General features: G+C 33.0%; 3 protein-coding genes across 23 annotated transcripts; 1 reads left to right on the plus strand and 2 right to left on the minus strand.

Annotated features, from left to right (window-relative positions):
• Positions 1-10: 10 nt before the first annotated feature.
• LOC141537391 (uncharacterized) lies at positions 11-22338 on the minus strand. 2 transcript variants are annotated; one of them, XM_074258367.1, is made up of 3 exons: positions 21810-22338; positions 1176-1241; positions 11-1102 (listed from the first exon to the last, which is right to left on the minus strand). In XM_074258367.1, the coding sequence occupies exons 2-3, from the start codon at positions 1207-1209 to the stop codon at positions 696-698; spliced, it is 441 nt and encodes a 146-aa protein (XP_074114468.1). In that variant the 5' UTR covers positions 1210-1241; positions 21810-22338; the 3' UTR covers positions 11-695. The 2 variants fall into 2 exon arrangements, with proteins under 2 accessions (XP_074114468.1, XP_074114467.1); XM_074258366.1 differs by lacking the exon at positions 21810-22338 and adding an exon at positions 1740-1891 and having other exon boundaries at positions 1176-1303.
• On the plus strand, positions 2097-24628 carry Unc80 (unc80, NALCN channel complex subunit). 19 transcript variants are annotated; one of them, XM_074258293.1, is made up of 41 exons: positions 2162-2390; positions 2460-2508; positions 2567-2593; positions 2679-2699; positions 2766-2911; positions 3270-3426; positions 3495-3812; positions 3890-3970; positions 4048-4122; positions 4204-4328; positions 4420-4668; positions 4736-5117; positions 5178-5326; positions 5820-5849; positions 6122-6251; positions 6340-6531; positions 7003-7138; positions 7371-7736; positions 7816-7919; positions 8007-8447; positions 8567-8889; positions 8961-9070; positions 9143-9333; positions 9416-9767; positions 10170-10439; positions 10545-10829; positions 11661-12168; positions 12584-13220; positions 14362-14967; positions 15340-15613; positions 15695-15999; positions 16557-17201; positions 17570-18043; positions 18388-19177; positions 19768-20118; positions 20231-20500; positions 20640-20807; positions 22913-23020; positions 23104-23121; positions 23248-23396; positions 23978-24628. In XM_074258293.1, the coding sequence occupies exons 1-41, from the start codon at positions 2305-2307 to the stop codon at positions 24497-24499; spliced, it is 10620 nt and encodes a 3539-aa protein (XP_074114394.1). In that variant the 5' UTR covers positions 2162-2304; the 3' UTR covers positions 24500-24628. The 19 variants fall into 19 exon arrangements, with proteins under 19 accessions (XP_074114403.1, XP_074114404.1, XP_074114405.1 ...); XM_074258294.1 differs by having other exon boundaries at positions 11676-12168; XM_074258287.1 differs by having other exon boundaries at positions 10170-10829.
• Positions 24384-27545, minus strand: LOC141537373 (carboxypeptidase Q-like). Of its 2 annotated transcripts, XR_012480913.1 has the most exons (5): positions 27067-27545; positions 26815-26965; positions 25352-26025; positions 24623-24978; positions 24384-24519 (listed from the first exon to the last, which is right to left on the minus strand). XR_012480913.1 is itself a non-coding variant. In XM_074258336.1 (4 exons), the coding sequence occupies exons 1-4, from the start codon at positions 27429-27431 to the stop codon at positions 24726-24728; spliced, it is 1443 nt and encodes a 480-aa protein (XP_074114437.1). In that variant the 5' UTR covers positions 27432-27545; the 3' UTR covers positions 24603-24725. The 2 variants fall into 2 exon arrangements, 1 of the variants encoding a protein (XP_074114437.1); XM_074258336.1 differs by lacking the exon at positions 24384-24519 and having other exon boundaries at positions 24603-24978.
• Positions 27546-27871: the final 326 nt, after the last annotated feature.

Consider the following 27871-nt stretch of genomic DNA (forward strand, 5'->3'; position numbering starts at 1 on the left):
GCCCGGACCGAGTAAAACTTTCATCAGCCAGAAGAAAATTTATTTATTATTATTTATCCGGATGATAAATTTTTTCATTTTTATTTAACGCGGCTCAGATAGATCTGAGACTTCCGGAGTGAAAACTAAGAAATCTATTTAAGATACGGCGTCTAGATCCGACCGTATTTCTATCCCTGATTCAGCAATTTACTATTTTTAGGCTTGGTTAAATCATGAAGACGCTGCACGGCGATGCCAAGGCTTTTGTTAGTCGTTAAATACTAAATAACATTTTTTTTATAGAGAAGATATTGTTATTTTTACTTTCTGTACTCTGGTGTAATGTAAAACATAACCGAGCTTGAGTATAATTCAAGCCCTGACTATTTAAGGAATAATTTTGTTCAATTTTTTAGAAAAATAGTCACTATTTTTGTAATCCCGGTTATTCTAGGTGGATTTTAAAGTCTTTTTTGGAATCAAGCGGGCTAATACGGCCAATGACCGACTGCTGTTGCGACACAGGCGCTTTAATTGATCATTGATCCGTTGAACTTGTTTTAAGGCCGGAAATAAGATCGAGGATTTTGGGTTTTGCGTTTTGGGATATTTTTTTTAAAAGTCTTCTTTTAATAAAAAAAAAAAAAATAAAAATAAAACGTCATTTAATTTATTAAACCCAACTGAAAAAAATACAAACAAATATATGTAATTTAATTTTTACGCCGGCTGAAAGTGAACCGCAAGCTCCTCCAAACTCTCCGAGCAAGGGACAAATTTTTCTTCCTTTTAAGGGTACTCAAGTCGCTTTCGATTGCACTTGGGCCTTCCGGAGCAATTGGACCCGTTGGAGTTGGGAAATGTTCCGCAGGCAGCGGAATGTTCTCCACGCCGTCTCCCTGGCCCTTGATGATAACTTTGGCGTCTTTGGCGGCCTCTGCTTTAAAGTTCTCGACTGCTTGCTTGACTTGGATCTCCAAAGGGGACTTGTTCATCGAGACCACGTAGTCCCCGATCTGGACGCCCTCCAGATCAGTGCAAAGGCCCTCCGCAAGCTCCGCGACCTTCTGAAGGATTTCGGAGATGCTCGTATTTGAATTTCGGGCGCTCAATGTTTCCTCTGTTTTTTAATTTTTTTAAATTAATATGATAAACTTATTTTATTTTATAGATTAATTATTATTATTAATTACCTGGGGAAGGTATTGAATTATCAACGTTGATCATAATAACTTCTAGGAGATCTTTGGCAACAGAATCTGGATTTTCAGACATCGCTTGTCAATTTATTTTATTTATTTTTGTGACAGATTGTTGAGATCTGAAGTTTGCCGTTTTTAACAAAAAATATTCATTTTTTTATTTTTTCATATTTGTTTATTTAAAAAAAAAAAAAAAGTTAATTTATGACTTTTGTTAAATTGCACTGTACTTTCTTGAATATTGACGGTTTTAAAGATATAAGCTCATTCCGATGTTACACTCATCAAGAGCTTTCATTTAAATACCCACATGTATTTTTTATATATTTTTCATATATATATATATATATAAATATATAAAATATATGAAAAATTGATGTGGGTATTCAAATGAAAGGTCTCGATGAGTGGAATGTAAGGATGAGCTTGTATCTTTAAAAATATTAATATTTCACAAGATACAATCATTATAAAATGTTTAATTAAGAAAAAAAAATATATTACATTAAAATAGTCCTTTTTGATAAAATTTAAGTACTAAAATAAAAAACTTACCGAATTTTCTTAAAAATTATTTATTAAAAAAAATTTTAATTATCTAAAAAATAATAAAATAAAAAAATCTCTACTAAAAATTAAAAAAAAAAAATAAAAATAACTCTTTTTATTTCTCTAAAATTCAAAAAAATCCCATTGACCCAAAAACAGTCAACAACCCCTACAAAAATGCGCACGCAGCATCCACGTTCTATCCCAGGTTGGTCCAGAGAGCAGACTCACCCAAAGATCGATCAACTTCGGCGCACTGAGAATCGTCGCCTGGAAAAACACTGGGGATTCCCGCAAGCGCACTGGAGATTTCTTTCCTCGCGGACGTCGAATGGCAGATCCCATCGGGAACTCGAGTGCGCCTGGAATCCGTTCCGGTGAATTTTCTCGCCCCCCAACCCGCCTTGAAAAGTGTGCCAGTAGGCCGATAGCCGCACGTGATTCCCATAATTTTTTTCCTGCGCTCTCTCCAAAAAATTCAACCATTAAAAATATAAATAATTAATTTTTTCAACGTTTGAATTGCAATTTCTGCTTCTGGAAATTTTTTAATAAAACAAAGTGCGACAAAATGGACAACCGAAGATCTTTCGATAGCGGATTGATGGAACAAGCTCTGCCCATCCCAGTTCAACTTTATCTTTGGCGTCAATTGAGGTAAATAATTTTTTTTCCATTTCAATTTTTAATTAATAATTTCTTTTAATATAAATTATTTTTTTCCAGACCATTTACGCGGGCCAAGCTTGGAAAATTGCACGAAGCATCATGCACAGTAAGTTCTTCAAAGTCTTAAATATTACCCTGATATTTATCAATATTTTTATTTTCAGTTTTGCCAAAACGCACCTGGCCATCACGTAAGATATAATTTTACTTATTTCTTTAAATTTTCTACATTATTAATTATAATTAATATTGTTTTTTTTTTTTTTTATTTTACAGGAAATGAAAGAAGCTAGCACGGTAAAAATTATTTTAAATAAATTTTGTTTTTTTTTTAATTAAAATTTTTTAAATATTTAATTTCAGTCATTTGAGAAAGTTTTGGTCCAGAGCTTACACAACGAATTGACGCCTTCGTTGACGGAAATCCTGAGCACTGTTTCAAGGTGGCGGCTGATACAAACGGCTTTGCCTTATGTTCTACATTCAGCGGCTAATTTATTACACAACAAGTATTTATTTAATTTTTATTTATACTTCAAAAAATTTTTTGTTAATTATAAAAATTTAGAAAATTAAAAAAAAATTTTTCTCTTGACATTTTTATAGATATAAGCTCATCCTGACATTACACTCATCGAGACCTTTCATTTGAGTACCCACATCAATTTTTCATATATTTTATATATTTATATATATTATATATATGTATATATGAAAAATATATCAAAAATGCATGTGGGTACTCAAATGAAAGCTCTTGATGAGTATAATATCAGGATGAGCTTATATCTTCATAAATGTCAATATTTAAGAAATTATAAATTTTAATTTCTAATTTTATTATTAAAAAATTTTTTTATTTTTTAGAAAAGATTTACTAAATATTGGACCAATGGAAACAACCTTGCTGTACATCCTACACTGGTTTTTACTAGACGCCGCTGAAGAATGCGCTGAAACAGACTCCGACTTAGGAATACAAAACAATCCATTTCATTATCTTTATTCCATTCCGACAATAACTGTAATTGTTATTTTATTTTCTATAAAAAGTTTCTTTTAAATTATAATTATAAATTATAAATTTTTTAGCTATTTGTCTACTTGTTCGCGCCTCTGAGCAACCACCTAAAAGACATAGACTTCAAGAGCAACCTGAGGCTTGAGAACGGAGTTAAAATTTGGGAGCCGATGAATGAGTACCGGCACCCGGAAAATCCTTGTTTCACCGCTCACTGTCGACCTAAGCCTCGTTCTCTTTGGTGGAAGTCTTCGAGGCTCGGAAAACAGAGTGCTGATATTTTTGTCGGGGTGAAGAAGAATAATGAGGATGATGAGAGTCCACCGAGCCAGACTATGAGTATGTGTTTTAGTGAGCAGAATTTACCTGCTAGTAAACAAGAAGATGAAGTAAGATTTATTTATTTAATTTTATTAAATTAAATTAAATTAAATTATTTATAATTTATTAAAAATTTTATTTTTAGAACAATTGGGTCTCTTCACCAAAAGATACTGTTTTTCCTGAAACAATTCCTGAAGAAAGTTCAAGCACTGAAGATGAAAATGTGAGTTTTTATAAAAAAAAAATTTTTTATTATTATTATTATTATTATTAAATGATTTTTTTTAAATGAATTTACAGGTAATATATCGAATGCCTTTTCCTGACCATGATAAAAATTCTGATGGAGTTAAAAAAGTTTTTACAATATTTTCTGTAAGTATATAAAAAAAAAAAAATTTTTTTTTTTTTTTTTTTTTAATTATTAAATAAATATATAATGCATATAACTTTTAGGCTGAAGCGAGTATTCTTCACGTAGCCATGGGCCGCTCGAGTAAGTCCTTAGAGTCAACCTTAACTATCGAGCGAGTAGGATTCGACAGATCGGACGAGAAAACATTAACAACATTGCAATTTGGGTAAAATAATTAAAAAAGTCCTGATAAATCTACGCCTGAATAAATATAAGTGCCTTAAATTTTGTTTAATTGTAAAAATAAAAATTAACAGGATAAAAAGTAAGACCAAAGCTGATAAAAATGAAAAAAATCAAGAAAGTGTTAAACAAAAACCACCTCCAGTAATTGAAGAATCTGAACCTGAGCAAAATGATACTAACCAACCAAATCGTGGTACTGGAGGAGGCATTGTCGACATCCGCGCTGCTACTTTTATGGATGTCGCAGTTTTAAGATGTCTTTTTATTTCTCAGTGGCAGGAGGAAGGAATTTATTGGGCTTTGCAATTTTTATATAATCGGTAAGAGTATTTTTTAAAATAACAATTATTATTATTATTATAAATTAAAATTTACACTAAATTTTAGATTGTCAAAAATAAACGAAGAAATATCACTACAACAGCAGCCCCGTCGCCGCAGCAATTCTTTGCCGATCCCCAAGATCGAAGTGTCAATCTACCAGAGCCCGGAGAGTAAAAAGAAAGAAGACAAGGAGGCAATTGACATGGCCCTGGAAGCCAGAGAACCCTCGACGATGTCAGATCTCGCGACGATCGCGGATTTGCCGTACAATGCAACTCACAAATCCGGTGAAGAAGGCAGCCATGTGAGGCGCGCCAGCGAGAAAACCAAGAAGCGGATGAAGATGGCCGATCTGAAGGCCTTCGTTGAGACCAAGTTACTGTCCAAGTCGGAGAAAAACCTAGAAAAAATTGGGCAGGACGAATCCAAACATGAACTGGCGAAGGTAAAATTCTTTAATTTTTTTTTTTTTTGGAAAATAGAATTGAAGTTGGGTTTTTTTCAGGACCAGGAGTGCCACAGGAGTCTTGATACTGGCGATGATCATCTGACGAGACCCACTTCCACTTCTTCGAGAATTTTTGATCATCGGGATATTGACCAGATGCTCTATCCTTCGAATTTGATCAAAGGCAAGAGCATGCCTAGCTTGAGGTAATTTTAATTTTTATTTTAATTTTAATTTTTTAGAATTTTTAAGTTTTATTTTTATTTTGTGATTTGGAATTGAGTTTATTGTTAAAATTAATAGAAATATTGATAATTTATTAATTTATTAATTATCAATATTTATTTATTTATTTATTAGTGATAAAGTCTTTTAAAATTTTATTTAGTGTCATTGTCAGTGAAGAAATAAATATTAGATTATTTTTAATTTAAGACACTTGACATTAAAATTTATTAGTTTAATTAAAAGTAGGGTGTATTAAAAATAAATAATTAAAATTTAATTTTCTAAAAAAACTTTTTTTAAGATTTAAGAATTTTTTTTAAAGATTTTATAAATTAATTTTTAGAAAATATTAAAAATTTTTTTAATACACTCTAATAAAAAGTAAATAAAAAAAAATATATTTAAATACATATATGTATGTTCTTCCGTATCTTTTTCTACTCTTTGCTTCCTTTCTTGAATAAAACTCAGCTGCTTGATTAACGAGCTGACTGCGGGTGGGTAAGTCATCCTCGAAATTTTCCGCTTAATTTTCTTTCTGTTCTCTTAAAAATTGTCTTACTATAATTTTCCGCTCTGCATGGACAAGCTCTTGCACTTTTAGGATCTAGATACTCTAGGAACTAGTCAATAAATAAAATATAACTAGCACTAGTTAATAAAAAAAAAATTATAATTAATTATTTTATATAAATAATTTAAATAGCGGGCTTAGAGCATGAGCCAAATAAAAATAATTATTTATAATAATAAAAAACAATATAAATTAACAGATATGCTGGAGACACTAAAGTCGAGAGGAAGCAAAGCAGATTTTACAGTCAATCTTGCACAGCGCCAAATCCTATCATCACTGTCACTGAACACACGCCGACTCCTTCGCCTGATTATTTAAAACGCCAGGTATTTATTTTATTTTTTAATTAATTTAATTTAATTAAATCTTTAAAAAATTTTAAAAAAACCTGATAAATAATTTTTTTAATTAAAGGGATCTATGGACAGCCAGCTGGACTCGATTAGCATCCACGGAAGCAGACTGAGCTCAGAACGGAAGCCAAGTTTGACCCGGTCTCAAACTGACTCTAACATCACTTATCTGGGAGATGAAATTCCAGAGGCGCCTGGCTCTGCTTATTACATTACTAAGGAAGGCGATATTGACTACCAAATTGTCCTTAAGGTATAATTAAAAATTTTAAATTACCTTGTATCTTGAGAAATATTGACATTTTTAAAGATATAAGCTCACCATGACATTGTACTCATCGAGACCTTTAATTTCAGTACCCACATCAATTTTTCATATATTTTATATATTTATATATATTATATATTTGTATATATGAAAAATATATCAAAAATGCATGTGGGTACTCAAATGAAAGCTCTTGATGAGTGTAACATCGAGATGAGCTTATATCTTTAAAAATGTCAGTAATTAAGTAATTACCTTGTATCTTGTCAACTATTGACATTTTTAAAGATATAAGCTCACTCTGATATTACACTCATTAAGATCTTTCATTTGAGTACCCACATCAATTTTTCATATATTTTATATATTTTATATATTTATTTATATATATTATATATATGTAATACAAATCTTTGTTCAAATCTAATTAAATGTATTTGATCTGATTAAATGTAGGCTGTTCATTCGGTTGCTTTGAGAGATGGAACCTACTGCACCCTCCGGGTCTGCGAAAGTATTCTTAACTTGGTAGAGCTGTTGATGGAGATGGGTGTTTTGAAACAGTGCCTTGGAGATGAAGCTAGTAATGCTGGTAATTTATTTTATTTGTTGATTTTTTTCATTTAATTTTTTTAATGAGATAATTATTTAATTAATTTTTTTATTAATAAATTTACCAGGAAAATATTTTAATTAAATGTTCTTTAATTAATTAAAAAAAAAATTTTTTCTTAATTTTTTTTCAACAAAAAATTTTTTTTGTTTAATTTATCAATTTTTAAATTTAAATAAAATATATTTAATTTATAAATAATTAATTGAAGGATCAGGTCAAGACAACGAAAAGCAAGAGCGTAAGCACGACTCTCCAGTAAATGACCAAGACCCGAGAAACGACCTGGAAGGTCGAAACTGGAACGCCCACGCTTTGATGCTGAATTGTGTCTTCCGAGTGATAAAACACTTGGGGTGTCCTCACGGCTGCGCGGATGGAATCCGGGGCACCCAAGCGGACTTCTGCAGGTCGCAAGTCCCGAACTTGCTGAGCAAGCTCTTCCAAAGCAGCTCCAGGCAGTTCTCGAGGACTCTGAGGTTGATGGTTCGCAACCAGCCTATCTCGGAGATCCTCGAGCTTTTTCACTCTTATGTTGGCTTTTGCGTGGAACCCAGCTCACTGCTGTCTCCTTTGAGTAATTTTTTTTTATTAAATTTTAAATAATTAATTAAATTAAATTAAAAAAAAAATATTAATAAATATTTTTTATCCAGATCAAAAAAGAAATGTAAACAAATCTCCAGAAAATGCAAATCAAACCAGTTACGCGACAAATTTTAGTCTAGGGACTGGAATTTTATCCAATACAAACGCTTCAGTGAGTATAATTAAATTAAATTAAATAAATAAAATTTTGCTCTATTAAATAATAATTCTCTTAATAAAATAGACAATTTATAATTAGGTAGCAGCGACTGCTTCAGCATTGGCTTCAGCAACAGCAGCTTCAGCGACTGCGACTTACGGAGGTTTGAAATACGCATCGCGCACAATAGAAAGCCAAATACTTGGGTGTATTTTCAAGCCTCTTGTCACTAGATTTGTTTCAAGCTCTCAGGAGTTCAAGTCCCAGGAAAATATTTCAGTCTACTGTGATATTAAACAATTTATAACTTATGTAAAAGAAAATCATGGTGGTGTCTTTCGACGAGTTGCACTTAGTGGAATTTTAGACTCATCGGACAAACCAAATAAACGATGTAATTCGAGTATAATAACTACTCGAGTAATTCGACATATTCATCAGTCAGATTATGATGATGATCTTGGAAATGATTGTCATTATATTGATGATCGGGGAATTAGGAAAGCTTTTAAAAAACGTAGTACTTCTTCTACTGGAGCGGTAATTATTATTATTATTATTATTATTTATTTTTTTTTTTTATTTATTTTAAAAAAAATTTTTTTTTTAATTTTATTTTTTTATTATTGTTGTAACTGTGAATTTTTTTTTAATTACAGTTGCAGAGTTTATTAGAAACAGAATTAAGTGAAGAAAATACAAAAATAAGTCAAAGTCCTCTAGGAAATTTAAGAAAAAAGCATCTCTTAACACCACGACAAAGCGAGCGAAATCTTGGAATTGGTGAGACTTGTGTTTCAAGAAAAGCACGAAAATCAACCCGTTTTCAATTGGGAGGAATTGTTAATTGGTTTAGACGCGAGTACGGAAGAACTGATTCAACTGACAGCCATGACAGCAGTGAATCGCCCAGTGAGGGAAATTTTATCAGACAGGCGAGTTTTCACCGGGGTCATTACCGCGTCACTCGTCCAGGTCGTGGGTAAGTCAAGCTTAATATATTTAATTTTAAGTAAGTCAATTATATAAACTTTAGTTAATTAATTTTATTAGAGTTGGACAGACTCTGCAACGAGCCAAGCGTCGGGTGGAAAGTAAACTAAACAAAATAGGCTTTAGAAAAGGAAAGAAGAAAGAAAGTCTTGAAGAAGCTCCGCATAATTGTAAGTTTTAATTTTTTTTTTTATTTAATAATTATTATTGCTTCTCTGAATAATATAAATTATATTGATTAGATTTTAGCAGAAGAAATTCAATGGACCTTGGAGATGCTTCTCGGGAATCAGAGTTTGTAGTTTTGAAAGAAAGACGGCTGGTTCCTCGCGAAGCAGTATTCGAAGGGATGAAACGTTTTTCATTTTTACTAGAAACTTGCCAACCAGGTTCAGTACCAGACCATCATTTAATAGCAGCGATTCTTGACTTGGTAATTTTATTTAATTTTATATATTGATACTAATAATAATAATAATATCAATACTGAATTAAAATTGAAATAATTGTTGTAGCCTCACGCTCCAGTAGTAGCCAGAGCATCATTGCTGCTAGAGTGTGCCCATTTGGTCCACCAGTGTAACAAAGGCCACTGGCCAACCTGGATGAAGATCAACCTCCCGATATTCCGACCATCGATTGCCATGAGCACTAGAAATGCTCCCAGTGGCTTAAGGCGGACTCATGTTCTTCAACGAGCTGCTGGGAAACTTTTTTACCAGTGGGCTGAAGCTATCAGTGCAAGGTTAGAAGAATTCATGAATGAAGATAAGAAAAATGTTGATCAGATTATTGCTTTGGTTAATGATGAGTCGAAGCAACGGGAGTTGGTGATTGAAGATGAGGAAGAAGATTTTCTTGATGAAGGTATGCAAATTTTTTTTTAATAATTTTCTTTATTTACTTTTTTTTTGTGTAAAAAAATTCTTGATTAATTATTTTTTATTAATCTACATTATTAAGAGAATATTATTGTATCTTAGGAAATATTGACATTTTTTAAGATATAAGCTCATCCTGACATTATACTCATTAAGACCTTTCATTTGAATACCCACATGCATTTTTCATATATTTTATATATTTATATATATTATATATATGTATTTATGAAAAATATATCAAAAATGCATGTGAGTACTCAAATGAAAGCTCTTGATGAGTGTAACATCAGGATGAGCTTATATCTTAAAAAATGTCAATATTTAAGAAAATACAGAGCAATTTAACAAAAATCATTATTAAATAAAAAAATAAAATAATTTTCAGCTAGCATAAATTCATACGGCTCGCAGTGCCCAGTAGCATTGAGAATGGTAGCGTGCATCCTTCTTCTAGAAATAACAGCGTTCCTGCGAGAAACCTACCAAACTCTTCCAAAATCATCACGACTGTCAACGAAAGAGCGTCCAGCACCTTGGGAGAGGATGTACAGCCGAGAAGCGAACCGTCGTTGGAGCATGGCGTTGTCCTCAATGGGACACTCTCAGACGTCAGCCCAGAGTCTGCAGTCTATAGCCGGGGACCGCGAGACTGCTGGTGAGTTGAGGGAGTTGATCGAACGGGGCTCATGGAGCTACGCTAATCCCATCACCAATATATATCATCAACCATCTGACTCAATCGCCCTCGACTTTCGATCAGAGCGAAAAATCAGCTTTGTCCTCCATGAGCCAGACAACGAGTCCGAGGGTAGCAGTAAGTCGACCGTCACGATACAACCCGACGATACCATGACCCACCAACAGCAGCTGATTAATGACGCGATCCTCAATCGGACGAGCGACAAGAAACGCGTCTCTGCGACGCCCAGCGGTAGACCTTTCTTACTTCGACGCGGTACTGCCGGCAATACTGGATCATTCAAGCGCCGTAGTCTTAAATTAAGACGTAATACTAAAGAGGGAAAAGACATGGAGTGCGAGGCTTGTAAGTTCCTGGTTCCACATTCAGCCTAGGACTGGTCAAAGTCAACAATTTTTTTTCTTTTTTTTTTTTTAATTATTAATTAATATTGACATTTTTTAGTCTACCTGAATGTTGATTGCTATTAACTGCACCCTTTTTTGATAATTACCCCTAGTCATTCAGCATCAACTGCATTCATATCCCACTTCATTTCATCACTTAGATTTTAATGTTTAATTAATTATTCTTTTTTTATATAGAATAATTTAGAGATAATTATATTATTATATTCCTTGGTAATTTATTTAAGATAAATATTTTTGCACCAAGAAAATTATTTTATTTTATTTATTGAAAAATTAACAATAATTTTTTGTCCAGGATGCATAATTAAGAAATTACCTTGTATCTTGTCAACTATTCACATTTTTAAGGATATAAGCTCATCCTGACATTACACTCATCAAGACCTTTCATTTGAGTACCCACATCAATTTTTTATATATTTTATATATTTATATATATTATATAAATGTATATATGAAAAATATATCAAAAATGCATGTGGGTACTCAAATGAAAGGTCTTGATGAGTGTAATGTCAGGATGAGCTTATATCTTTAAAAACGTCAATAATTAAGAAAATACAGTGTCTTTTAACAAAATTAAAATTTCAAAAACAATTTTTTTCTTGGATCAATTTTTTTTCAGTATAGACATAATTAATATTGAATAAAAAAAAAATAATTTTATAAAAAATTAGTCAATAATTTTGATTAGAAATTAAAAAACAAAAAATAGACCCCTGTAGAGGTAGCCCCATAATAATATTTTATTTTCTATCCTATCGAGTTGTTCGATCGATAGATGCAGTGAGACGAGCAGACTCGATCCAGTCCAAGCGGAAGGTCAGCTCGCTATCCGACCGAAGCGATACTTCCGAGCAATACGCTGGAGAAGTCAGCGGTGAGGAGTCTCCGGGAATTCTCAGCGATGATCAGCCTCCAGAGAGTCCCAGTGACTCCAACGACACCGATGACACCAACAAGAACTTCCCCTGGATGAAGGTTCTGGTCCAGTTCACCGCGACTTCTAATTTCTTTTGCTCTCATCAGAACTTCTGCCATCCGTACTGTCACCGGCGGCAGATGCGCGCTTGTGCCAGGCTTATTAAGTCGGTGAGAAAAGTCTACGGGGAAGAGTTTGGTATTATTAATGGCGCTTCTACATTTGATTTTGATGGGGATTGTAAGAAGGACGGAGATGGGAAGAAGGATAAAAGGGTCAGGAAAGTTTCTGATCAAACTAGCGCTCAGGTTTCGCCTGTCAGGAGGAAGGATAGCGTTGGTCGTAAATTTAAGTAAGTATTATTGAAAGAAAAAAAAAATTTTTTGATAAAAAATTAGAAAAAAAATATTTTTTTTTAGTTGCTAAATTATAAAAAAAAATTTTTTACATAATTACAAAATTACCTTGTATCTCATGAGCTATTGACATTTTTAAAGATATAAGCTCATCCTGATAATATACGCACCGAGACCTTTCATTTGAGTACCCACACCAATTTTTCATATATTTTATATATTTATATATATTATATATATGTAAATATGAAAAATATATGATAAATGCATGTGGGTACTTAAATGAAAGCTTTTGATGAGTGTAACATCGGGATGAGCTTATATCTTAAAAAATGTCAATATTTAAGAAAGTCCAGTGCAATTTAACAATTAAAAATTTTTTTTTAATTGTCAAAAATTTTTCTCCTTCAGAATTGACAAAAGTTCTGACGGATCACAATCAGGCCGCCTAACAGGCTTAATAAGAGACTCCTCAAAAGACCTAGCCGACCAAGATTCCGAACGAGGAGGTTTATCCTCCCGCAAATTCCCCGAGGAGGACACTGAGCAAGAAAAAGAGCCTCCAGTGATCCTAAAGTACATAAAAACCCAAGTGAAAGAAGCGTTTCACGCCCCGATAGCCACCCTGGTAAAAGGCGCAGTGGTGATGTCCGAGGAGCTGTTCGTCGACGTTTTACCAATCGCCTGGGAGCTGCTCCTCGAGGCGAACCAAGAAGTTGCAGCTTCAGCGGCATCTTTATTTATTATCGCAGCAGTCCGCGCTCCGAACCAGGCCAGCGAGCTGATGCATCACGGACTCCAGCACTCCAGCGTCGCCTTTCGCATAAATGCCATCCTAAAGTTCCAAGTCCTCTGGAAGCTGAGGTACCAGGTCTGGCCGAGAATGGAAGAGGCCGCTCACGTCACCTTCAAAGTTCCTCCCCCGGGGATCGAGTTCACGCTGCCCTCTCCTAAAATTGGGATCGAGTCTCTTCCAGTGGTCGATCCACCCTGGATGCCCCAGGTTAAAACCAAAGTTGAGGAAGTAACTATTAATCAAGAGCGTCATGTAAGTTAATTAGAGTGGAATGTTTTTATTATTACATTTGTAGTTTTTATCTTAGAAATTTTTTTTTAATTAATTAAACCGATAATTAAATATTAATTTATTTAATTATTGATTTATTAGATAGTAGTTAGATTAAAGGGATTATTTTGTTTTTAAATTAAATTAATATTTAAATATCAGAACAAAAATTTTATAAATATTATTTATGAATTTTAAAGCTATCAAAAATAATTAATTTAATAAAAAATATTTAAATTAACAAAAAAAATAAAATTGTATTAAATTTTACATAATTAAAATTTTTCAAAATAAATAATTAAAAAATCAACAGTAGATAATTTAAATTAATTTAATATCACTAAAAATTAATTTTTAGATTGTAGAAAACATTTATTATTTTTTTTTTTTAATTTTTGTTCTGATAAAAATTTATTATATAGTTATTTAAATAATTACAATATTTAATTAAATATGTCTAAAAAAAATTTTGTTTCAAAAACTGACAACGCCAAAATTAGTATTTCTTAATTTTACCGTGTGATGGCGCCACAACAATTCTGACGTCACTAATTGCCCGAGAAATTCAAATTTGTAATTTAATTTTTTTAGTAATTTTCATTAAACTTATAAATTAATTGAATCACAGAAGGTTAAATTGAAGAGTAATTTATAAAAATTGCAACTAAAAAAATTAATGCACTAAATTTGAATAGTCTTACAGAGTAATGCAGGTTAATAATAATCATAAGCTAATGATTAAAAATTAAAGCAACCTCAGTTTAACAGCTGACCTAAAAAATAACTATTATTTGGGAGTAAAAATTAATTATTATTTATTTTATTGTTATTTAAAAATAAATAGACATTAAAATAATTATTAGATGTCTGATGAAGGATTAATTACAACCTAAATTTAATAAAATGGGTGAAAATTTTTTTTGTTCTTAAAACTGGCGCCAAAATAAATATTTAAAACTTCTGCCGCGCGGTGGCGCTAGTCAACAAATCTCAGATTTAAAAAAAATGAAATAATTCCTTGCCTGCCCGTAAAGCACTTAGCGTAAGCAAATAAATAACAAGAACGTAGTAACTAGAACGCTTCGAGAAAAATTATTGTGTTTGATTGATTTTGTTTTACTAGCGATCATTAGTGACAGCTACTAAGACTAGAAAAAAACAACAAACAGAGTTGATAAAGAAGGCATTACAGGCACAGGATGATAAGAAGCGCGAGGAGCGAGAGAATTTTTTGATAACAACCATACCGATCACAGTCCAGGCTGCGTACGAGCCGAGCCCCGTGGGGGACGACCACGACGAAGGGAACGCCGACGACGAGGGCGGGGAGACCCAGCCGAGGAACACCACCCATCACGGACAGTCCGCGCTCTCGCTCTTTCCCTCCTCACTGTGCTCCGCGATCGTCCAGATCATCAACCTCCTCGACGACGCAGCCGTCTCTGACGACGGCAACGCCGTCTACGAGGTCGCCTACCAGGTCATCTGGAGCTGCTTAGTTGAGGACAGCGCTCTTTTTCTTCGGTACGTCCTCGAGCGGCTCACTCGCGAGAAGCAGGAGCTCATGTTCAAGATTCTCAGGCACCTCATCAGATTTGTACCCAGGCTTCCTCAGCAAGCCGCTTTTGCCTTGTATAATTACATCATAGGTTATGTTATGTTCTACGTGAGGTCGCCGCATGAAGAAGGACAGAAACATATTGGAACAGCTTTGTCCATTCTCTGGATGGTAAGATTTTTTTTTTTTTTAAATTAAATTAAATTATTTCACCATTTTTATTTTATAATTTATATAAAAAATCCGTTAATTAATTATTTTTGTTTTTTAATTATTAACAACGCTTTTTATGCTCGTGTGTGGTCACACACTCTTTGCTCGTTGTCCCAACACTTTCATTTGACCTTCCCCCTCCACTTACAAATAGTTAAAAAAATTTTCAATAGATGGCGTTGCGTGTTAATTTTTTTTTTTTTTTTTTTTTAATAAATTAATTAATTAATTTAGGTGTTTAATTATTGAAAAAATAATATTAATAAATAAATTATAGCAAAAAAAAATAAAAATAAAAATTTTCTAACAATTAAATAATTTTTTTTCCAGGTTGTCCACAGTGTTCACGGAATAATGTTCAAAGACTTGAAGCAAATATTACGAAAAGAGCAGTGCGACGCGTCAATACTGCTAACAGCTAATGTTCCCTCCGCGAAGAAGATTATCGTACATGGTCCTCAAGACCCTGACGCTGGAGGTATTCCTTCGCAGTTTCCTGTACAGGAAGACACTCAGTTTTGTCAGATTCTACGGGAGTCATTGGATTTCTTCGGGATCGAGGAACATAAGCACAAAGAGTACTTCTTAGTAGACTACAAGACCCGTAAGTATTTTTATCCACTTTATAAAAAATAAAATTCTACGCAGCTAAATAAATAAATAAATAATTACAAAAAAATTACAGACCAGATCCACAACCCCTCGTCCTACGTCAGAGACTACTATTTCTTCAAAAGGTCGCAGTACCCTCAATTAGAGCTGATCCACATGAAACCCGAGGACGCCTTCAATGCTCTGCAGCGGCAAGAACTTGTTCACAAGTTCGTGGAAATCGGTAAAGTCTTATTGACCTGGGCGATTTTGAAGAACGTCGACATGGTCGTTCAAAGGGTCGTTTTTCTTCATGAGGAATTGATGAAACTTCCGGCGTTTCCCCGAAAAGCTCTGGAGGCGGACCTGGATCTTTACAAAGGCGGAGAAATCGGCAGGGTAATTATTAAAGTTATTAAGATAATTATAATAGAAGATAAAAATTGATTTTTTCGGGAAATTTTTTCTAAAATTCAGTTTTTTAAATATGACGTCATTAGATTCATTTACTAGCGCCACCGCACGGCAGAATTTTAAAATAATTATTTTGGCGTTATCAGTTTTAAAAACAAAAATAAAAAAACTCAATAAATTTTTTTTATAATTTAAAAATTAATTTTTGTGATTTTGTAATTTTTATTATTTAAAATTTAATTATGAAACTTTAAAATTTTATTTTTTTTTTTTAGTTAATTTAAATAATTTTCATTAATAATATTGAAAATTATTTTAATTAAAAAAATTTCTTAGCCTCTAAAAAAATTTATAAAATTTTTTTTCTGATATTTAAAAATTAATTTTGTTATTTTTTAACTAAATCTTTAATTATTAATCCATCGCGGGAAATTAATAAATGAAAAAAAAAATTTTTTAGAAAAAAAATTAAAAAAAAGCTTGAAATAAATTTTTTTCTATTAATTTTTTATTATAAAAAATTAATAAAAATAATTTTAAAGGAATTGCTGGGTTTGGACGTGATGCATAAATTCATGTGGGTGAGACTGATAGCCCGAATGTTCGAAGCGATGGCAGGTAACTTTGCCTACTCCGGAGACATCCACCTGTTCCTGAACGTCCTGAACGGAGCAATAATCCTCCACAGTGAAGATTCCTGCATCTTGCGCTACGTAGTCGCGACTTACATAAACGCCGCGCACAATTTCAAGAATATATTCTCGACAAACGGGTACCTGCTGATAATGCCGACCCTGCTGCAACTGTACTCGACTCACCAGACCAACAAGCTGGTGACCACGACCGTTGAGTACGCAGTAAAGCAGTTTTACCTGATGAACCGCAAGCCTTTCATCCTCCAAATGTTCGGCAGCGTTTCCACTATTCTCGACACCGACGAGACCAGCACTCACGGGGAAGCTCACAAGGTTCCTTCGATATGCCTCTTCAACCTGTTGATGAGCTTAGAGACCCCCTCGCCCGACCCGCTCAACATTGGCGAGCTTGTCAAGGAGGAAAAACCTCTCAAGGCTATTGATTTTTGCTATCATGATGAAACGGAAATGGTTTCTGTGTTAGATTGCATCTCGCTTTGTGTTATGGTGATTGCTTATGCAGCTGATTCTATTCGCGGGCAGCAAATGTTGGTAAGAAAAAAATTATAAAATTAAGATTTATTTTTTTAACTATTTTTTTAGCTGTATTTTTTTAATTATTGACTTTTTTTAAGATATAAGCTCATCCCGATGTTACACTCATCAAGAGCTTTCATTTGAGTACCCACATGCATTTTTGATATATTTTTCATATATACATATATATAATATATATAAATATATAAAATATATGAAAAATTGATGTGGGTACTCAAATAAAAGGTCTCGATGAGTATAACATCGGGATGAGCTTATATCTTCAAAAATCTCAATATTTCACAAGATACAAGGTCATTTCTTAATTATTAAAAAAAATAATTACAAAGAAAAATTATAAGATAATAATAAAAAAATTCTAGACTATCCTGGAAGCCATTTTGCCTTGCTACGTCCAGCAAATTCAACTCCCGACTTACAACCGTGAAGGAAAAACCGAGAAGGAGATAATAAACCAACTAGCGATTGCTGTGAAAACTCTGGTCAATAATTCCGAGGCCTTAACTAAGTACTACAACGGCCCGCAAAAGTCCAGTCCGGAGCACAAAGGCTCCAGTCAGAGGAACTACGGCAAGGGTCCTTACTCCCCCGGGTTTGAGTACGAGGACGAAACTCACACGACTAAGTATCTAGAACACACCAAAGTCAGAACTTTCTACGAGCGGGACAATGATGACGCTGAGAGTTCTCACAAGAATGAATTCCGGCGACCCAGGGACACTTTGCTCAACATTGTCGGGGATTTTGTTGCTAGAACTTCCGTCAGACTCGCTGAGCTTAATAAAAAGTCTCAGGATGGGAAAACTATCGAGTTGTTGGACTCCAAGTGTCATGTTGTAAGTTTTTTTTTTTTTTATTTATTGCTAGAATTATTAAAAATAATTTTTTTTTAGTATTGTCATTATAAAAAAAAAAATATTTATAATTAATTTTTTTCTAAATAAAATTAGAAAAAATATTTTTATTATTTAAAAAAATATTTTTAATAAAAAATAATCAATTAGTATTTTTTTTTCTCAATTTTTATAAAAAATTTTTTTTCTCAATTTTTATGAAAATTTTTTCAAAATTTAATTTTGTCAAAAAAAAATGTCTTTTATAATTTTCTCGTAATTTAAGAATAAAAATTTTTATAATTGCCCAAAAATATAATTAATAATAATAATAAAAAATTTCCCAGCGCCTAGCAGATGTAGCACACAGTTTGCTGAAGGTAGCGCCGTACGATCCGGAAACAATGGGCTGCCGAGGATTAAGAAGATACATGAACGACGTTCTTCCATCAACAGAGTGGTCAAACGACGACATGCGACCAGCATTGACAATAATTCTGCGCCGGCTGGACAAAACCTTCAGCAAAATCTACAAAAAAGCTTCGGTCCGTCGCAACACAGACTGGGAAGCAGCCAGCGACTTACTAAAAGGAATTTACGAGACTCTGTCTCGTTACCCTTACATCGCGCACTTCCAGTACTTCAAGACCCTGCTGAGCACCTGTCAAGCTCTGATAGTCGGCGACACCGGCCTGGTAGAAGTCACATCCGGAGCCTCGGCGGCTCTGATGAGCAAGATTCCCCCTCAACACTTTTGCTCGACGGTTTTAAGGCTGATTGCCTTGCACGTGATCTCTCTGGGGGATGGATACTCCCTGGAGAATGTCTGTGGAGGCTCGACCATGTTCGCTTCTCAAACGCGGACGGAAAACATGCTGCTCAATCTTTTGATTCCTCTTTTTTTGAGGGTGGGAACCGGTCGCAAAGATGTTCCGAAATTACGCCCGGCGGATCTTAGCTTCGCTTTGATTGCTGTTTTAAACACTTTGTGGCCCACTGGGACTAAAACTATGCCCATGGCTATGCAGAATTTAAAAGCTACTACTGATATGAGGGCAGGAAGTCTTACATTTGCTGCTAGAGATACTAAAATTTCTACTAAATTATCCATGTCTTTATATCAAGTTGCTTTTTTGGGTAAGTATTTTATTTTTAATCATTTTTGTCTCCAGTACACATAATTAAGAAATTACCTTGTATCTTGAGAACTATTGACATTTTTAAAGATATAAGCTCACCATGACATTATACTCATCAAGACCTTTCATTTGATTACCCACATCAATTTTTCATATATTTTATATATTTATATATATTATATATATGTATATATGAAAAATATATGAAAAATGCATGTGGGTACTCAAATGAAAGCTCTTGGTGAGTGTAACATCGGGATGAGCTTATATCTTTAAAAACCTCAATAATTAAGAAATGACCCTGTATCTTGTGAACCATTGACATTTTTAAAGATATAAGCTCATCCTGATGTTACACTCATCGAGACCTTTCATTTGAGTACCCACATCAATTTTTCATATATTTCATATATTTATATATATTATATATGTGTATATATGAAAAATATATGAAAAATGCTTGTGGGTATTCAAATGAAAGCTCTTGATGAGTGTAACATCAAGATGAGCTTGTATCTCGAAAAAAGTCAATAGTTAAGAAAGTACAGTGCAATTTAACAAAATTCATTATTTAATTGATAATTTCAGCTCTAAAAATAATGATAATCTGCTTCGAGACTGAATTAAAAACCGAATGGACGAAAATCCTCCGCACAATGAGACTACTAAACAAAAGAAACGAAGCGTCAATCCATCTGTGGAACTTCCTCGAGTTTGTAGTGACCCACCGAACGGCTCTCTATATCCAAATGCTCCCTTTTATCGTCCACAAAATTGGCCAGCCTCCAATATCCGAGCACGAGCGCAACATGCAAACAATAATTCGCGGTAAAATCAACGGTGACACTCTGGCGTACCCTAAATCCCGGGGAACACTTCTTGGAGACCTGCTTCACGAGCTACGAGATTTGAAGGAAGAAATCGAAGACCGTAAATTTGGTAAGATATAAATTAAATTGTATTTTATAATTTTCTCAGGACCAATCAAAAAAATTATTCAATCAAAATAATTTTAAAAAATTATTAATTTATAAATTTTATATTGAAACAGACGAAATGCAACCCGAGCCAAAGAGAAGCGTGGTAGACATGCACCCAGGAGCTCCAAACGCGGACGGGCAGCCGAGAACCCAGCGGCCGTCTCTCCTCAACGACCTGTGGAGCGGCGACCTAGGTTCCAAAGCTCACATCAATAAAACTCCTGCAGAAACTCCAGGGTCCCATTCAACAGCTCTCCACTCGATCCAGCAGTCGCTTAACTCCGGAAGCGCTCGATCTTCAATGCCCAGTCAAGGTTCCGCTCCGAACGGCGCCACCAGAGGTAAAATCATTATTAATTATTTAATTAATAAAATAAATCATGAACAACACATCCACAAATCACTTTGCCCACTCCAAGGCATTCGCTGTCATTAGCCACCCTTTTTTTATTTTCATTATCATTTACACAAAAAACAAAGCCATGAGAAGAAACATTGATGGGGTTGTCACCTTGACTGCTCCGTATCTCAAATTGTCGGTCCTAGGATCGGTCTCCAGTGGCGGGTCCTCTACTCTTAAGGAAACTCCCGCTCCTGATAATGCTAATCAGGTTAAGTCCGACGATAATCTACCCAGCGAGCCGACAGGTATTTATTTATAATTTTTTTTTTATTTATTTATTTTTTAAATAACTTAAGATCGTTGTTTGAGACAATGATCGAGTTATTTATAATTGATGATGGTTTTTAAATGTTAAGTGCTGGTTTTTTTGCCCACCATTTGTTTTAATGACAAGTATGTGTGTTATTTTTTAGAAAATATTCAGATAAGTTTTTTGTTTATTTTATTTATTTTTTTTTTGGTTTTAAATTGGAGGTAATAAAATAAAGCCGGATGAAAAGTAGTAGCTGATATTAGAAAATTTTTTTTAATTTCTTTGATCTGTGAATAAATAAAATTTTATTAAATAATAAATTTAGTTTAATTGTACTTTAATTTCTTAAATATTGACGTTTTTTTAAATCTAAGCTCGTCTCGGTATTATACTCATCAAGAGCTTTCATTTAAATACCCACATGCATTTTTGATATATTTTTCATATATACATATATATAATATATATAAATATATAAAATATATGAAAAATTGATGTGGGTACTCAAATGAAAGCTCCTGATGAGTATAACATCAGGATGAGCTTATATCTTTCCAAATGTCAATAGTTTACAAGATAAAATTTGACATGTCAAATTTTGTTGAATTTTCAAAAAATTTTTTTTTAATAAAAAAGGAAAAAATCTTCAAATGTCTGCTATTTATATTTTCATACCGGCCTGTAATAAAAATCAAAAAGTGTGAACGCCATTTTGAGATTCCAAATTCTAAAAAAACTGTCAAATTGATAATATAAAAATAAAAATAAAAAAATTTACCACAGTTGGAACGAGCCATTGTCAAGAGCACTGCCTTTAATTAATAAAAAATAACTGATTTATACTGATAAAAAATAAAATTAAAATCAACTGATTATTGAATTGCTTCCAATGCTAGCTAGGGACCAAAGGTAAGCAGCTCGATAAAAACAGAATAATTTTTATAAAAATTTTTTTTAATATTAATTTATTTAATTAATTAACTTACATACTTACTCTGTGTTCCTTGTGTGTCCTCAGCTTATTTTAACTGGTTAAGCAACGAGCCTTCTCCACTATCTTCCATTCACTCCTTTTCTTCATATATATATTTTTTTTTATTAATTTATTAATAAAAATTAAGTTAGCCGACATAAAAAAATTTTTAGAATTTTTTTTTTATTGAAAAAATAATCACAAAAAAATTTTTGTAAAATTAAAAAAAAATATTTTTTTGTTCTAATTCAATAAATAAAAAAAAATTAAAAACGTCGGCTAACTTTAGTATTATTAATTTTTAATTATTATTACTTGATATAAATAAAAAAACACCTGTCTATTAATTAATCTGTCAATTACCAATTATTTGTGACATTTATTATATATCACATTTATTTATTTATTTAAGAGTATTAATATTATAACAAACACCACCGAGTTATTCGTACTAGCAGTATTTTAGACAATGGTAATGTCCAACAGTTGGTACCCCTACTTTCTCTTGTTGCATAGGCTCAATACGCACATACTATAAAACTTACTGTTAATGTTAACTGTGTAATTGCTTATTGTCTTTCTGTCTCTACTTTTAATTTCATTTAATAATAATTATTTTGTTGCTTTTTTTTTCAGCACTTTTCAATATTTACATTTACCGCTAGATATTATTTTGACAGCTCAAGTGTTTTATGCATACTTATGTTCATAACCTCACTTTTTATTGTACTGAAGTTAACTGACAATCGCCATTTTTTTTTTTTTTTTAATTAGTTAATAATTTTAATGACACTGAAGTTAGCAAACGTCTAAAAATTTTTGTTAATTAAATTACAACTAAAAAATTACACTTATATTTTTTTTAACCTTTTTACAGGTGAAATTTTTTTTTTTTTTAATTTAATTGAATTTTTCTAAAAAATTTCTAAAAATTTTGAAATTTCAGCTAACTTAATTTTTATACAAATAAAATTTTTTGGAACAAATTTATTTGTTAAAAAAAAATTAAAAAATTGTCAAGTGGGAATAATAATAATAAATGTCAGTTACCTTAATTTTAGATGTGTTGTAATTTTTGTGTGTGCTTTTCTCTAGACATTTGCTGTGATTGTCGCATGTTTCAGATAAAAATAATGAGCGTAAGCATCATCTGCTTCATCCGTTGTTTACTCATCAAAAAGCCAAACGACTGAGCTTTGCAATACCTTCTGTAGAATTTAGACGCGCTTCAGGTAATTGTCATTTGTCAATATTTATCATCCACATTGTTGTTGTTGTTATTATATTTTTGCTTTGTCTGATCGTTAAATATCAGCATGGTCTGTGTTGAGAGGTAAATTTTTTAATTTTAAATAATTTAATTTAATAACTTAAAATAAGCTTCGGTAGTCCAGTAGTCATCAGATTGTTTGTTAAAAAGAGTTATTATTAATTATTGTAATTTTATTTAAACGATCAGGAGAAACGGTGACGAGTCAGCTGAGCCCAAACAGTCCGATCGAAGACAGTTCCGGGGAATCCCGACAAGACAAGCCACGATTGCAGCGTTCGATGGGCCAAAGCAAAAAGACTTTTCGGTTAAGAAAAAGTCGACGGACTCATATTGAGGTTAGCTTTATATATAAATATATATTATATATATAATATATATAAATATATTAAATATATGAAAAATTGATGTGGGTACTCAAATGAAAGGTCTTGACAAGTGTAATATCAAGATGAGCTTATATTTTAAAAAATGTCAATATTTCTCAAAATACAAGGTCATTTCTTATTTATTGACATTTTAAAAAATATAAGCTCATCTTGATGTTACACACATTAAGAGCTTTCATTTGAATACCCACTTGCATTTTTGATATATTTTTCATATATACATATATATAATATATATAAATATATAAAATATATGAAAAATTGAGGTGGGTACTCAAATGAAAGGTCTCGATGAGTGTAACATCAGGATGAGTTTATATCATAAAAAATGTCAACAGTTAAGAAAGTACAGTGCAATTCTGAAATTTCTAAATTAAAAAAAATTTTTTTTTTTTAATTAAGTAACCCAATTTTTCTATAAATTATTGAGTAGCTTTGAATTTTTTCAATAATTTAAATTTCTTAGTATATTTAATTAATATAGAGCAACTTTTTTAAATAAATATTTTAAAACATATATTTATTTTTAGATCCCGCACTTGAAACTAGAACAAGAGCCTCAACCAGTAGTGCCAACCTCCCAAACGCCGCCAGCGTCAGCAGCGACATCAGACGGTAGCGTGACTCTATCAGTAACGGAGCCAGTGCGCACACGCAGGAGTTATTCTATGCGCCCTGGAGACCTGGAACGTCTTCCAACAATGAACCTATCGCTAGCGCCAGTGAATCTCCTGCACCCGGCATCGGACGTCTCTTACGACGAGGACACATCGAGCACGTCGGGGTACCGCGAGTCCTACAGCATCCAGCTGGTGACAATGGAGGGCCGTGAAGCCCACCCACCTCCTTTAGCATCTCCGGACTTGAACGAGCCCTCGACCAGCAGCACCACCACCAACATGGCCTTCGACGGCAGCTCTCCCGACGGTTCTCTCAACGGCAACAATCCCAGCGGGGAAAAAGCCGCTCTTCTTAATTCTCGGCATCGCACCGCCTCGCAACACTCTCTTCTGATGGTCTTCCAGCCCCAAGACGAGGACACGCTGATTTAACAACCGGCTTTGGTTTATAACTGTAATAAAAAAATTATTCCTAGGATTGTTGTTATTGCTAAGTGATACTTTAGGTATAGTTTTAATTATTAATTATTTCAAATAAATTTTCGATATTTATACCGTTTAGATCAGCCGATTTAAAGGCCTAATTTGTACAATACCCTGTTTAAAAAAAATATATATCAATGTTTTAGATAAAAAAAATAATTAGCTGTTTATTTGATCATGGATTTCGAGGTAAATCAAGACTAATATCAGCTATTATGTATGAAGTCGCTGCAAAAAGCGCGGTGGCCATGTCTAGATTCTCGGGACCTTCGACGTCCATTGTGTCGCCTTCGGAATGATGGTACCAGAAGTAACGTTCATTTTTGTTCCATAAAGATGCACCGGGGACGCCATCATTCACCCAGTTCTCAATGTCTGGGCCACTGTGAGGTGTTTTTACTTCCAGAGGCGTCATTTTTGACAATAATCTAAAAAAATAATAATTTATTATTTTTTTTTTTTTTATTTAGGTATTTAGACTGCATTCTATAATTAAGAAATGACCTTGTATCTTGAGAACTATTGACATTTTTGAAGATATAAGCTCATTCTGACGATATACTCATCGAGACCTTTCATTTGAGTACCCACATCAATTTTTTATATATTTCACATATTTATATATATGTATATATTAAAAATATATCAAAAATGCATGTAGGTACTCAAATGAAAGCTCTTGATGAGAGTAACATCAGGATGAGCTTATATCTTTAAAAAAGTTAATATTTAAGAAAGTACAGTGCAATTTAACAAAATTCATTATTCACCAAAAAAAAAAAAAAAAAAAAAAAAAATTACTTGGTAATTCGACGAAGAATACAAATAACTTCCGGCGATCCAGTAGCTTCCCACCCAAGAGGTAAGAAAGTTCCAATATCAGACTCCATGACCATCTGCAAATTCTTCTCCTGGCTCCTGTACTTATTAATATAATAATTAGCCCCAATAATGCCCATTTCCTCAGCAGTCCACATGATAGAGCGAATAGTCCTCTTAGCTTGTAACCCTAAGCCCTTGAGGAGCAGGACGGAAACCCAGGATGAAAAAGCTCCGCCTCCGTCGTCCATGGCGCCCTGGCCGACGTCCCAACTGTCGATGTGCCCGGAGACCACGACGACCTTCTCGGGTTTGGCGGAACCCGAGATTTCCGAGATTAGGTTCCTAGAACGGGCGCTGGCCAGCTGGTGGGCCTCCATCTTGATGTTGATCCTCAACTTCTTGCCTCTTTTCGCCAGGCGGTCCAGCAGGTGCGCGTCCTCCACGGTGATACAAGCCGCGGGGATCTTCTTCACTGACTCTGAGTAGGACATCATCCCGGTGTGCGGCGAGTAAATCGAAAATGGGGTGATGCTCCGGATCAGGGTTGCTACTGCTCCCAGTTTGGCTGCTTCGACAGCGCCGCGGCTGCGGTATAACACTGTTTTGCCGTACGAGATGAATTTTTGGTTGTACACTACTATTTTTCCCTGGACCTGGAGAATAAAAATTGGAATTAATTAATTTTTTATATTGCCGCGAAAATATTGATTATATAAAAAAAAATTGTTGGAACAAAAGTAGTTCCAAATTTAATTTTCCAAAAAATATGTCTTATAATTTTCTCCTAGGACCAATCAGAAAGCTACAATATCAAAATTAAAATTTTTTAAATTGGCAAAAAATTGAATTATTAATTATTAATTTCAATTTTTGATATTGGGCTTAGAAAAAAAAAATTTTGAAACTAAAGTTGGTCAAATTTTGATTTTCTAATAAATATGTTATACAATTTTTTCATACAACCAATAGTTTCACTGTAATTAAAAAAAAAAAAATAATTAAAATTTTTTTGGTGGTTATTTTAGAAAAACTTTATTTTGAAATTAAGGACTTCTGCCTAGGCCGTGAAGTTTTGCCCCCTTTTTTTTACGAACTTTTGGAGTACACCCAGAGGAAATTGAGAGAGATTGTAAAAAAAAAAAAAAAAAGTCACATTCTCGTGTACCGATCAATGATTTTGACTAAATTTTAAACAATTACAATTGAGTGGCTCAAATTTACCTACTTTTGAGCTCGAAGAGCTCAAAGACGTGATGAGTGCAATTTTAAGCGCCCAGGTATGGAATTAACGGGAAGTTACAGGAATGGCCTTCAGGATCAACCGTTTTCCTAATTTTTTTTTTTTTTTTTTTGTATGACTAATATACTAATACACTTATCCGCTGTAATATCAAAAATGAAGGAAAAAAAATATTAAATTACTAATCTTCATTAAAACTAACCTCAGAAGCACGTTTCTTCAGTTCTTCAAAGCTCTCCACAACAATTGCTTCAGCTGTTATTCCACCAGGCGGCGTTCCAATGCTATAACCAAGTCCCAGCATCCTTAAATTTTTTTCTCGAGGAGATAACATTGTCGCTGATTCATTTCCTCTGGAAAAAAAAATTTTTTCATTTATTTATTTAAATTAAATTACTTAAATATTAATCAATACATTTTTTTTTTTTTTTTTTTTTTTAATGGATTATAATACCTGATCCATCGAGGAACTGGAACAACATCTCCATGAACATTTTCAAGCCCAAGTTCTCTGGACCTCAGCAGAACATGATCAATAGCCTCTTCCAGATTCTGCGTTCCCGTGAACCTGGACCCGAAATCATCAACAAAGTCAGACAGATCTCTCCAAGTTCTTCCTTTGAAGCTGCCATTGGTAGCTTCGTTGACTATTCTGTCGACTATCGGCTGGTAGCTGTCGATTTCACTTATCAAATCCGGAGATAAAACTCCATCACAGTTATCTGATGATCTTTCCACGACTTGGTAACAATTTATATTATTTATTCTTGTAATTGCTACGAAGATATATATTAATGTTAATGATATTAATATCTTCATTTTTGGATAATTAAATTAATTTCCATCTGAATATTTTTTATTAAATATTTTATTGTAGAGCACGTTGAATAACTGACGGCAGACTGATCCAGACTGAAAAACCGAAAATACTTTTATTAATATAAAATCAAGAACTACTGTACAATGCGTAATGCTTGATAGTATTGATAGTATCACATGTCAATAAATAACTGTGTAAATACAAACGGAAGAGAAAAATATTTATCTTTAGTTTGCTGATAGATATTATGTTTGATAAATTTATGACATTAAATTTAATGACACTGAAGTTGACGGACATTCAAAATTATTTTTAAATTTTATAATAATTAAATTATTACAAAAAAAATTTAATCAAAAAATTCCACATGTGAAAATTATTAAAAATTAGAAGTGAAAATTTTTAAAAGCATTTTTTTATTGTAATTGATTTGTTAAAA

The sequence above is a fragment of the Cotesia typhae genome, unplaced genomic scaffold, assembly GCF_013202065.1.
Source record: "Cotesia typhae breed Kobodo isofemale line unplaced genomic scaffold, CoteBio_Ctyphae scaffold_91, whole genome shotgun sequence".
Lineage (NCBI taxonomy): Eukaryota > Metazoa > Arthropoda > Insecta > Hymenoptera > Braconidae > Cotesia > Cotesia typhae.

Bases quoted from the DNA above. Each gene is read 5' to 3' on its own strand.
- LOC141537391 (XM_074258366.1), bottom strand. From the start codon at position 1,257: ATGTCTGAAAATCCAGATTCTGTTGCCAAAGATCTCCTAGAAGTTATT. The intron at 1,103-1,175 runs GTAATTAATAAT...ATTAAAAAACAG, and splicing joins TAATTCAATACCTTCCCCAG to AGGAAACATTGAGCGCCCGA.
- Unc80 (XM_074258287.1), top strand. From the start codon at position 2,305: ATGGACAACCGAAGATCTTTCGATAGCGGATTGATGGAACAAGCTCTG. The intron at 19,178-19,767 runs GTAAGTATTTTA...TGATAATTTCAG, and splicing joins ATATCAAGTTGCTTTTTTGG to CTCTAAAAATAATGATAATC. The intron at 23,397-23,977 runs GTTAGCTTTATA...ATTTATTTTTAG, and splicing joins GTCGACGGACTCATATTGAG to ATCCCGCACTTGAAACTAGA.
- LOC141537373 (XM_074258336.1), bottom strand. From the start codon at position 27,431: ATGAAGATATTAATATCATTAACATTAATATATATCTTCGTAGCAATT. The intron at 26,966-27,066 runs GTATTATAATCC...TTTTTTTTCCAG, and splicing joins CCAGTTCCTCGATGGATCAG to AGGAAATGAATCAGCGACAA. The intron at 24,979-25,351 runs GTAATTTTTTTT...TTATTTTTTTAG, and splicing joins ATTCTTCGTCGAATTACCAA to ATTATTGTCAAAAATGACGC.